The sequence below is a fragment of the Pistacia vera genome, unplaced genomic scaffold (genome assembly GCF_008641045.1).
Source record: "Pistacia vera cultivar Batoury unplaced genomic scaffold, PisVer_v2 Contig539, whole genome shotgun sequence".
In the NCBI taxonomy this organism is placed as follows: Eukaryota; Viridiplantae; Streptophyta; class Magnoliopsida; order Sapindales; family Anacardiaceae; genus Pistacia; species Pistacia vera.
Genome location: NW_022196378.1, coordinates 1,288,730 through 1,299,784, shown reverse-complemented (window position 1 = coordinate 1,299,784; position 11,055 = coordinate 1,288,730). Strand labels below are relative to the sequence as shown.

The following is an 11,055-nucleotide window of genomic DNA, read 5'->3' as shown; positions in this document are numbered from 1 at the left end:
AGAGAGAGAGAGAGGCTAGTATGATTCATTAATATTTGATTTTTTTTTTTTTTTTCCTGGGTTTTTGACCAAGTTTTATCCATATTTCATTTTGTCTTCTAGGATCAACTATCAAGTACACACATGAGAGAAAAAATAAAAAGAATGTCCTCTCTAGCTGTCCCTCAACCTCAAGTAGTTGAATATTTACAGCAGAAGTAAAATTCTGGAGCAAAATTAGACTTGAAATTAAGTCATCTACTCTATCTAAATAAATAAAAATAGAAATAAAAATTGACCTATAATTATGGCATAAATAACTCCCATATTGTTGTATGCATTAATAAGCTCAGACGGGCACACAGCTGTAGAAAATAAATAGCTTGGAAGAAGAGAGAGTGGGACAAAGAAAAGAGAGAGAGGGTGAGGGAGTGAGAGAACGAAAGAGTGAGTGTTAATGGCAGTTTTGAAAGAATATTTTCTCTTCTTCTCAAAATTTTCCCTCATTTTCTTCTCTTCAATTACTGCCATTGTTGCTTCGAGCACTAAACAACAAGAGCTAGATCGAATCTCAGCTCTTCCTGGACAGCCACCAGTTAAATTTCAGCAGTTTTCAGGCTATGTAACAGTCAATGACAACCATGGAAGAGCTCTCTTTTACTGGCTCACAGAAGCTACAACAACGCCGGAGAAGAAACCTCTTGTTCTTTGGCTCAATGGAGGTCAGGTTTTTTTTTTTTTTTTTTTTTTTTTTGCTTCAAATTCTAGTTTAAAAATCTTTCTACATAGAGCTGCATGTCAATTAATATGTTTGTTAAAATTAGGTAAAATTGAACAAACTACATTATTATGGAAATTGAAAGAAGCCATGAATAAGGTTGCCACATATGAATATCAAACCCAACAAAGTTTTAACCATTCCATAAAGATTTCATTTAATTTCCGAATTAATGCCTTGTACTTTGTTTGTTACATATATTGTGACTGAGATTTTTGTTTTTTAGAAATATCTCTGCCTACCTCTCTCTACTAATGAATGAAACATGCATGTATCAGCCCCACTTGTGTCAAAAACTACTCTTATCGACAGCTTATCATCATTTATGTATTTTTTTTTATTTTTTATTTTTTGTAAACCTAGTAATTACCTTTCTCGCAACTCAAAAATAAAATTTTCGAAATATAACTAACTACAGTGATTAAAAAACATATTTATTTTCTTTTTCACCGTCTAATTACATATAATCAGAAAAACAGACTTTTTTAACTGAAACTGTTAATAAGTTAAAAATTGTCGAGAAAGCCCATGTCAAGAATTTTATGTTATTTTAACAAGTATAACTCATAATTTTACTCTCACTTATTATATCCACATCATGGGGTGTAGAAAAAGTACTTTACATATCCTACACCCATCTAACCCACTGTGTAAGTTAGTGTATTTCCCAACAAAGATACTAAAATACGCCCAAGGTCACCGTCAAACTAGAGGAGAGAATGAGGCTAAGTTAGGTGGTAAAGATTGTTACGTAGTAACAAAAATAAACCACATGGGACCTCGTGATCCCTCTCTGTCTATCTCTTTTAGGGTTTAATTCCTTTCTCCTTCAATAACTGACGTTTCATTATTCTCTGCTTAGAACATCTCAACACAGCAAAACCCAACCCCATTACCTCAAAAAAGGCAAGCTTGCTGTTTCTTCTGCACAATTTTGTCCCTTTCTCCCTCACTTTGTTCCTATGTGCATGTAGAAATGATGAGTTTTCTTGAAATTATAAGAAATAAAATACCAAAAGCCACTCAACTTTTGCAGTGAAATTGAACTGTCCACAACTTTTGCATACTCTCTTTAGAGCTTCTTTTAGTTGACTTGAGATATTCATGTAGTGAGAATCAAAAGGAGCGAAGAAGAGAGATTTGCTTTGAAGCATGCGCAGTCATAGTGACAAAAATTGTGATGATGATGATGATGCTTGTTGTGAGGTTATTATTGAGTCCTTGTTGTGACCCAGAAATGGAGGAGATAATTAGATTTGGAAATCAATAAAGAAACAATAATAAAATGGAAGCTGACATAGTGACGCATCTCATAGCAAAATAAACTATTTGTTTTGGTTTTATCAAACCACTAATGTACTGTTGGTGGAGAGGAGAAAAACGATATTAAGGGACAAAAATTTTATTGAACAAACAAACAGATTGAACTAATACATTCGACTCTTGTCAAAAGCTTTTTTGTCGTATTATTTTATAATAATAATGCCTAATGGTTTTATCTAACTTTCGTATTCATTTAATTCAAATTTGGATGTTTTCACTCATAATTTTGTGTGAATGATGGCAACCACATAACTATATCAATAATACATATTGTTGCTACACTTGCTTGAATTATTGATGCCCTTGGTTTCCATTATTGTAAAACTAAGTCAATTTTTCCAACATCTCTAATGGTGATTATGTCTAGCTAGCAACTTTCTATGGTGTTTTAGGTAGAAATGTATGTATTAGCTGCTATAACAGTGATTAATTAACCACTATTACCTTGAATTTTACACTATCTCCTACTTTTGACACCAAGAAATGAAAGGATATAAGTCGGTATATATACATACTTAAATTCTATATCAAACAGATTATTAACCTAATATTATGGATTATCGTTCTTTTGATAAAATTACCGACCCAGTAGTGCCAGCTAGCAACAGTAAAATCTTTTTCGTTCCAGGCAATATCTGCAAATAGTTTCTGCAGCTTCTGCTCCACTATGAATAGTGTGTATATGATGCGTCAACTCCTAGTCCCACCTTGTGAGACAGCAAACAGAAGTATTCATATTGGGCCACTCTCTGAGCTTTTTTTTAAGCTCTTTTAGGCATTATCCTGTCTCATCTAAACTTTCAAGACCCACAAGAAAAAATAAAAAATAAAATAAAATCTGAGTTTCATTTATTATGGATGTGAAACAGATTCTAGCTCTTTCCTCTGTATAGATAAATTTTGATAAAGAAAAAAAAATGGAGAAAAAACAATATGTTTTTAAAGTTTTAAGAAAAAATTAAAATATTTGAGTAAATTTCTGATAATTAAGTGTAAAAATTGTGCAGGGCCTGGATGTTCATCAGTGGCATATGGAGCCTCTGAAGAAATTGGACCTTTTAGGATTAATAGAACTGGTTCATCTCTGTATCTTAATAAGTATCCATGGAATACAGGTAATTAAGAACTTAAGATTCATACAATTAAAATTAATTTTCATCTTTTTATTTTTTCTGTCAAATTTGAGGACCATTTTCTTTGTAATCAATCTTTCAGAAGCAAATCTTCTCTTCCTTGAATCACCAGCTGGAGTTGGATTCTCCTACACAAATACAAGCTCCAATCTTAAAGATTCCGGCGACAAGCGTACAGGTATATCATTTCAAGGTAGATGCTCACATTATAAGAAAGTAGGAAGCTCTTTATGAGAAATCGTAAACCGTATTCTAACTTTGTATGTGTAGTAATACTCTTTCTATTCACAATTCTTTGTCAAGACATAATTAAATCCGAACCAGAGAAAAATTATCGGTAAGCTTTCAGTTTATCCTAATTATGGTTGCTGATTTGTCAAACAGCTCAGGATGCTCTGATATTTCTCATTAGGTGGATGTCAAGATTTCCACAATACAAATACAGAGAATTTTACATTGCTGGGGAAAGTTATGCAGGTTCATAAGCAAAACTAACAATCAAGAATAAGATTTTACTAGCTCTGAAATAATCTTCGGAAATTTGACATTCAGATTCTGATATATTTTTTCAGGGCATTATGTTCCCCAGTTGGCCAAGAAAATCATTGATTATAATAAATCGTATTCGCGCCCCATCATCAATTTTAAAGGATTCATTGTAAGTGTAATATCAATTGAGTCTGACAGGACATCCGTATCTGAGAAAATCCACTTATATGAATTGATAGTTTGAAATGATTCATGTATGCAGGTAGGAAATGCGGTTACAGACAACTACTATGACAGCATTGGAACGGTTACATTCTGGTGGACACATTCGATGATATCCGATCAGACATATAAATCGATCCTTAAATACTGCAACTTCACAGCAGAGAACAGCTCTAAGGAATGTGATGAAGCTGTAAATTATGCAATGAACCACGAGTTCGGAGACATTGATCAGTACAGCATTTATACACCATTTTGTATGCAACTTCGTAATGAAACTACAAGGTCTCTGAGGCTGAAAAATACTCTTTTGAGGAGAAGGGTTTCTGGATATGATCCTTGTACTGAGAATTATGCAGAAAAATACTATAATCGACCAGACGTGCAGAAGGCATTGCATGCGAATATTACAGGAATTCCATACAAATGGACAGCATGCAGGTATTCTTCAACTTTCTGAATGAACGTATAAGCTTTCGTTAAGAGTTTTGCGATTTTGTTGTGATTTTTTTTTTTTTTTTCTCTTGTTGGCAGTGATATTCTTATAAAAAATTGGAATGATTCTGAAGATTCTGTGTTGCCAACATACAAAGAGCTGATTAAAGCTGGTCTCAGAATCTGGGTTTTCAGGTAAATTTCATGAGATAATTTTGTTTACTTTCCAAAAATGGGATATCTATGTTATTAAACATGATCTCCTGAGAGATGAATTCCAATTGGTTTTTTCTCAAATGCAGTGGAGACACAGATTCAGTGGTACCAGTGACAGCCACAAGGTTTTCTCTAAGCCACCTCAATCTGCCAATCAAAACTCCATGGTATCCTTGGTACTCAGGCAACCAGGTACATATACACAACGTATTTCACAAGTATAAATACTTTAAAATATATTTTCTACAACGAAAATCTTCAGGATAGACATATAAGTAACCCGAGACCTAACAGCCACTAACAGGCATACAAGTGGTGTGTATGTATAGGCCTAGCATGATGACTTGTCTGTGCGCCCATAAAGACTTTTTCTGTCTTAAATAGAAGCTAAAATCAGTATAAAATCAATATTTTTGACAGGTTGGAGGCTGGACAGAAGTTTACCAAGGGCTTACATTTGCTACAGTGAGAGGAGCAGGCCATGAAGTTCCATTATTTCAACCCAAGAGAGCTTACATTCTTTTCAAATCATTCTTGGCAGGAAGAGAATTGCCAAAATCGTGACACATTTCTGGGAGAAGATAACTACAATTTTAGTGCATAACATCCCTATAAAAATTATGGGTGAAGCCATTAGACTAGGAATGATTCATTCAAATTGGTATTTGTATTAATGCGTTTGTTGTGTTATAGCTGAAGCACTATGAGAATTCATATGAAACTGAGTCATCAATTGTTTAATTAGTCGATGGAAGCAAAAGAAAGATCCAAGATCTTTTCTGTTATATATTGTGTACACAAAACAGCCTCTTGTGTGCATCACTTTTGCAATTTGACATTAAGCAAATTATAAGCTTAACCTCTCTCCTTCATCAATGACAATGAACATAAAGCACTCCAAATTTCACATACTAAAATAAAATCTGCATTTCTTAAAGTAGTTTTGCCGGTAATTTTTCAAATCAAAATGCAGAATATGCGACAATTATGCCACTGTCCATCCTACGCTGAAATTGTTTTGCCTCTACATTATCATAAATATGTTTCACAAACAATTTCAAATTTCCAATAGTCACAAAGTTGACAGAAAATGGCAACCTACTTTCATTGAAAACAAAAAATGATTGATAATCCTTTTATAAACAATCAATGAATCACTAAAATGATGGAAACAAACTATCTTTTTAAATCTCCGGAAACCAAATAGCCAACATTCATCTCCTATGGGGTTCAAAGTTGTATCGAGCAGTTGAATTGATCAGTGCAACATCCAGGTATTTTTTGGCGACATAAAAAAAAGATGACAAGTTCCAAATAGTTCAACTTTTCAAAATTTAAGCCAGTACTAAATTAAACTGAATGTAAACGATAAGATCACTGCAGAAATTATCACTTCAGCCTGGTATGTATACAAAATTGAAGCTTAGCTCAGATACTAGTGTAAGGAATACTCTTACTTCAACCCCTCACTTAGGCCTTGTGGCATTCCTAAGCTCTGTGCAAGATCACCCATTCTTTCTTTCATGGCCTGAAAAAAAGTCAGGAAGCTCGATGATTAGCTCAGTAACAACAAAGGATAAGTGGATTTGATTCTTCTTATTACAAAAATCGGGAAATTCTAACCTGAACACTCTTCTGATGTGCATCTTTGTATGCCTCAGTAACTAATAGTGAAAGTTTCTGCATATAAAAGATTAACAAGTAAATCATGGTTTCCTCTAAACTTCACAGAAATCACCAAACCATTTTCTTAAGTGGGGAGCTTTATGCAACAACATTAACCGCTTTCAGAAACATAGAGTATCATTTAAATACATAAACCTTTATATATTATTATCTCATCAACAATCTTCCATATCAGTTATTTGCCATGCAAGTTTACAATTACGATGGATACCATGCAAGTTTACAATTAAGATGGATACCTCATCCAAGATTCAAGCATGAAGTTCCTTTTCAGCTAAATCATTTAACCACTGCAGACTTGTATTGCAGATATAATGTGTCAAAAAAAAAATGTTTCTTTCAGCTCTTAGACACATAAGATTATAGTCACACATGCTTTTAACCATCGTGTGAGTGACATTACACTGATACAAGAAAAACCTTGATTAATAAAACAGAAAAAGATTTGAGTTAATATTATGTACTCACCTCTGGACCTAATTCCATAGCAGCCTCAGTGATCTCTGTCCGAACTGGTTGCTGATTGCCAGATAATGTTACCTAAAACATAAAATCAGTGGAAAACTGATGAGACCTGGGTGATGAGGGTGTAGGAAAGGACAAATAGAGTAGCAAGTAGTGGATAAAAAGGCAAGGACAGGTGGCAATTGTTGGCTGAACAGGAGAGGAATTCGGTTATGGAGAGAGAGAGAGCGAGAGAGAGAGAGAGAGAGAGCTAGAGAATAAAAAGAGAGAAGAGAGCAGATGCTTGGCAGAGAAGAAATAGAAGGAATTGGAGGAACTAGCCCTTGGAGTCTAGTATTTTAGGGAGGAGCTGGCCCTCGAAGTCCAGCACTATTTTGATTTCTTTGTTTGAGTTTGCTGTTCATTTTGATTGTGCGGCTAGGTAGTGTTTGCTAGTCCATCTATCTGTGTATTTTGTTTGCTGGAATATCAATACAAGTGTATTATTTTCATGGTTTTGGCTACTGATTTGTGTTGTTTTCTGGGTTTATATCGATTGTTGGTTGCTGTTTCTGTTGTTGGTTGGCTGAATTGGGAAAGGTATCTATCAAAAACTTTTGCCAAATTTAATATAAAGACAATCTGAAATACAAAAAGCTTCATGGCAGTTTCCTCTATTTTCTGTCATTAATACATAGCAATATTTTTCTTGAGATGGAAAACATAAAAAATCAAGGACTATGGCACCAGATATTTCTGTACCATCTGAAATTAATAATAGCATCGTAACTAACATATAGACTAATGCATCGAGAGTAACTACTACAAAAAGATAAAGCAAAGTGAAACTAAAGCTTTAAAGTAAGTAAACACAAAGGGCTTCTGAGAATTTTAAACAAAGTGAATGAGCAAATAGAACTATACAGTACCAAAGACAGAGAGAGAGACTAACATACCTTAATTAGTTCACCTTCACAATAACCATCAAACTCTGCTCTGTAATACAAAACAATAACATGGAATTTATACCAGCCAAACGAAACTGTAAGTTCAGAGCAAAATGGATTCAGTAACAACATACGCAGCTAGTTCTTTCTGCACCCGCACAGCCTCGACTTGGACGACCATTTGTGCCTTTTTCACCGTCTCATAAAGATTCTGCATATTTCCAAGAATTCCTGCCTAAAATCAAACAGAAGGAAGAATGTTAGTCTCAATGTGTAGATAAGAGTACCAACAGAATCCATCATGCAAATAAACACACAACACGAAAGAGAGCAAAGAAATAGTACTAAAGCAAACATTAAGATCAAATGCATTATTCAAAGATTTTGGTCAACAACTTAGACAAATATACATATCAGTATATCAAGGAGAATTCTAGGAGGCTTAAGTAAAATAAGTCACATGATGCAGTATTTCTCTGTACGGCTTAATTGACACTTAAAACAAGGTTGCTAAAATTAAGGCCCTAAAAATAATATGTGACCCATATCTGCACAATATGCATCTTTTCCAAATATGCACATAAATATCATTCAAGCCAGCATATAGAGCACACATAATTTTAGCAAAATCTTCTGATTGGATGAAAAAGTTAACATAATTAACCTTTGAAGGCGCATCATCACTGTTATCGTTATTGTCTTTCTTCCCCCCAAATAGACCATTTACACGGAGAGATCTTAAGTTATGTCCAGGTGTCTGCCGACAAGACCATGAACAGACCTCCTTGCCAGCTAAATTTCCACTTGAACTTAAGTTACCTGGAAGTAGCAGTGTAAGAACACCACATAAGCAATTTGTCTCACATCATAATAAAAAAAATGAATAAATAAACTAATATGCAACATCAAAACACAAACAAAATACAAATTATACAAGACACCATTTTAGTAGCACAAGTTGATTGGTAAATGGCCGGGTCATAACCTTCTACAAACCATTTTATGAAACAAATCGATCAACAAAGACAAGTTCATAGTACAAAAAACATCTTCCCTCGAAAAACCATACAAAAACACAAACTTTATAACTCCACAACCGCCTCAAGGCCCTGAACATAAACAAAAAAAACTTACAATTTCCTTCATTTTCCAAAAATATATCCATACCGATACCTCGCAATTCAATCATTCCCAAATGCATACTTCAAAACCCATCTGAAATTACCTTTTTTCACACTTTTACAACAAAAGTTCCTCACTTCCACCAAACTCAACAACATAATTCATACTTTTTTTATCATTAATTAAACAAATAAATAAAAACCAAACAGAGAACATATTCAAATGGGTAATTTACAAAACAATCATTCCCCAAATGCAAACACAAAAACCATCAAAAGTTCCTCACTTTTAACCAAACTCAACATAAAAAGTCATAATTTCGCATCATTAAAAAACCAAACACATAACGTATAAAATATTCAAATGGGTAACTTAAAAAAACAAAATTTCCCCAAAAGTAAACCTCCAAACCCATCAAAAGTCCCCATATTTTCAAAAGATTCTCACTTTTAACCAAACTCCACACAAAAATTCATAACTTTTACCTCACTAAATAATAAATAAAACAAAAATAATAATAAAGAAGAGAGAGAGTGTGTTACTGGGTGAGAGCGAAGAAAGGAAAGGCTTCTTCCATTGAAGATTAGAAATCTGAGCGGTGACAGAGCTCGTCGACGCCATGGAAAATTCAGAAAATTTTGGCTATTTTTCGACTGACTTATAATACTGTAATGATTTTTTTTTGTGAGATAGAGGTGAGATTTTTAATTTTTTTTAGTTTTTATTTAATTCTGAGTTTAGGTTAACTGTAGTTGCAGATATTGTAAATGACAGCCAGTTGATGAATGACACGATAGCTAAAAATTGCCATGTCAGCACTCTTTTTTATGTTGATTTGGAAATTAGGTAAGAGGTTTTAATAGAGAAAATATGTAATTTTATAGGGTGCTTTTGGTTTATTATTTTGAATAGGATTTTGGGAATAATATTGAGTAGTTGGATAGGGGGTATTACGAGGTGAAATTTAAAAATTTATGAAAAAGCCTCTAGGTTTGCTAATTTAATTAAATACCCTAATATATAAAATGACAAAAACACCCCCACCACTTGCAGTGCCAGATTCTGGCCACCACCGTCGGAATCTAGCCAAAAAATCGCCTTAATCTGTGTCGTAACGCGTCCTTATGGCCTTTTCCGGCCATATCCACCACGGATCTGGCCGGAAAAGGCCAGATCTATGACCTGTTGTGGTCGCGACGGCCGGAAAAGGCCAAAACGACTGCCAAAGATATGGCCGTTGTTTTCGGTCAACGATGGCCAAGATTTAGCCGTCGTTCACGGCCAGATCGGTGAACTTTCGGCCATTTCTGGTCGGCAGGTAGGCCGTTGTATAGATTCTGGCTACCACCGATGGTGGTTGCCAGAATCTGGCAAGTTTGGGTTTTGACTTTTGAGGGTGTTTTTTGATAATTTTTAAACCTTTTTTTCAGGGTGTATTTAATGAAATTAATAACCTTATGGGGTCTAAAAGTAATTAAAAAAATAAGGTAATATTTCTGGAATAATGCGCCAAATATTATTTGGAGAATATGATTGGGAATATTGGCAGAAATAATAAGCCAAACATGCCCATAAGTATTTATAATTCTCTATGTAATTTTATTAAATTTTATAAGCATTTATAATATAATAATGCTTATAAAATTACTCCCAAAGTTTAATTTAATAATAAAAATTCTTTCTAAATTTCAGAAATAACAAAAATTATATTATCGCTAATATAGTATTATAGTTTATAACTCTCTTTATAATTATTTTAATATAAAAAACTTAACATAAAGAGATTTCTATTATTATTAAAAATAAAAATTGTTATTTAATTATACCACAAAGAAATTTATCCTTATAGTTATAAACCCTTTAAATAAATCAGTTAACTTATATGGTTATGATACTCCAAACCAAGTATTTGAGCTGACATAAAAAGCCCATGGGCTTACATATTTTAGTCCATGGGCTTTATATTAAGAATTTAGTTTCCATTTTTCTCTATTTTTGATAATTAAGAATTTGATCTATTATAAATTTTTAATATGATAATTGGGATTGATTCTTTGGGCACTCTTTTTTTATTCTTCCTCTTATTTTAAAATAAAAATTAAAAAATAATCCGAAGTCTATGCCTTACTTTTTAGGGAATTGAAAAGTTGGTTCATTGTTTGGCTTGTTGCCCATTTTTGAATAAATCCAAGCCAACGGTCAAACTTATGTTTAACCAAATTTTGTTGAAGATTGAATTTTAATTTTATTCAAACCCCATGACCAAAAGGATGCTTTGAAT

General features: G+C 33.4%; 2 protein-coding genes across 2 annotated transcripts; one reads left to right on the top strand and one right to left on the bottom strand.

Annotated features, from left to right (window-relative positions):
- Nucleotides 1-340: 340 nt before the first annotated feature.
- LOC116107481 (serine carboxypeptidase 24-like) lies at nt 341-5,524 on the top strand. Its single transcript, XM_031393744.1, has 9 exons — nt 341-701; nt 3,088-3,195; nt 3,296-3,391; nt 3,598-3,690; nt 3,786-3,871; nt 3,965-4,365; nt 4,459-4,554; nt 4,662-4,767; nt 4,996-5,524. Exons 1-9 carry the CDS (start codon nt 437-439, stop codon nt 5,137-5,139), a joined length of 1,395 nt encoding a protein of 464 aa, XP_031249604.1. The 5' UTR covers nt 341-436; the 3' UTR covers nt 5,140-5,524.
- A 179-nt stretch (nt 5,525-5,703) lies between these two features.
- Nucleotides 5,704-9,461, bottom strand: LOC116107484 (nucleoid-associated protein At4g30620, chloroplastic). The gene is made up of 7 exons (XM_031393745.1): nt 9,317-9,461; nt 8,317-8,471; nt 7,787-7,887; nt 7,662-7,701; nt 6,730-6,801; nt 6,199-6,255; nt 5,704-6,103 (listed from the first exon to the last, which is right to left on the bottom strand). Exons 1-7 carry the CDS (start codon nt 9,393-9,395, stop codon nt 6,029-6,031), a joined length of 579 nt encoding a protein of 192 aa, XP_031249605.1. The 5' UTR covers nt 9,396-9,461; the 3' UTR covers nt 5,704-6,028.
- Nucleotides 9,462-11,055: the final 1,594 nt, after the last annotated feature.

Coding starts and splice junctions, on each gene's coding strand:
- LOC116107481 (XM_031393744.1), top strand. CDS start 437: ATGGCAGTTTTGAAAGAATATTTTCTCTTCTTCTCAAAATTTTCCCTC. Junction 3,196..3,295: donor TAAGTATCCATGGAATACAG/GTAATTAAGAAC, acceptor TCAATCTTTCAG/AAGCAAATCTTCTCTTCCTT. Junction 4,366..4,458: donor TACAAATGGACAGCATGCAG/GTATTCTTCAAC, acceptor TCTTGTTGGCAG/TGATATTCTTATAAAAAATT.
- LOC116107484 (XM_031393745.1), bottom strand. CDS start 9,395: ATGGCGTCGACGAGCTCTGTCACCGCTCAGATTTCTAATCTTCAATGG. Junction 6,256..6,729: donor CTATGGAATTAGGTCCAGAG/GTGAGTACATAA, acceptor TTTTATATGCAG/AAACTTTCACTATTAGTTAC. Junction 6,104..6,198: donor CACATCAGAAGAGTGTTCAG/GTTAGAATTTCC, acceptor ACTTTTTTTCAG/GCCATGAAAGAAAGAATGGG.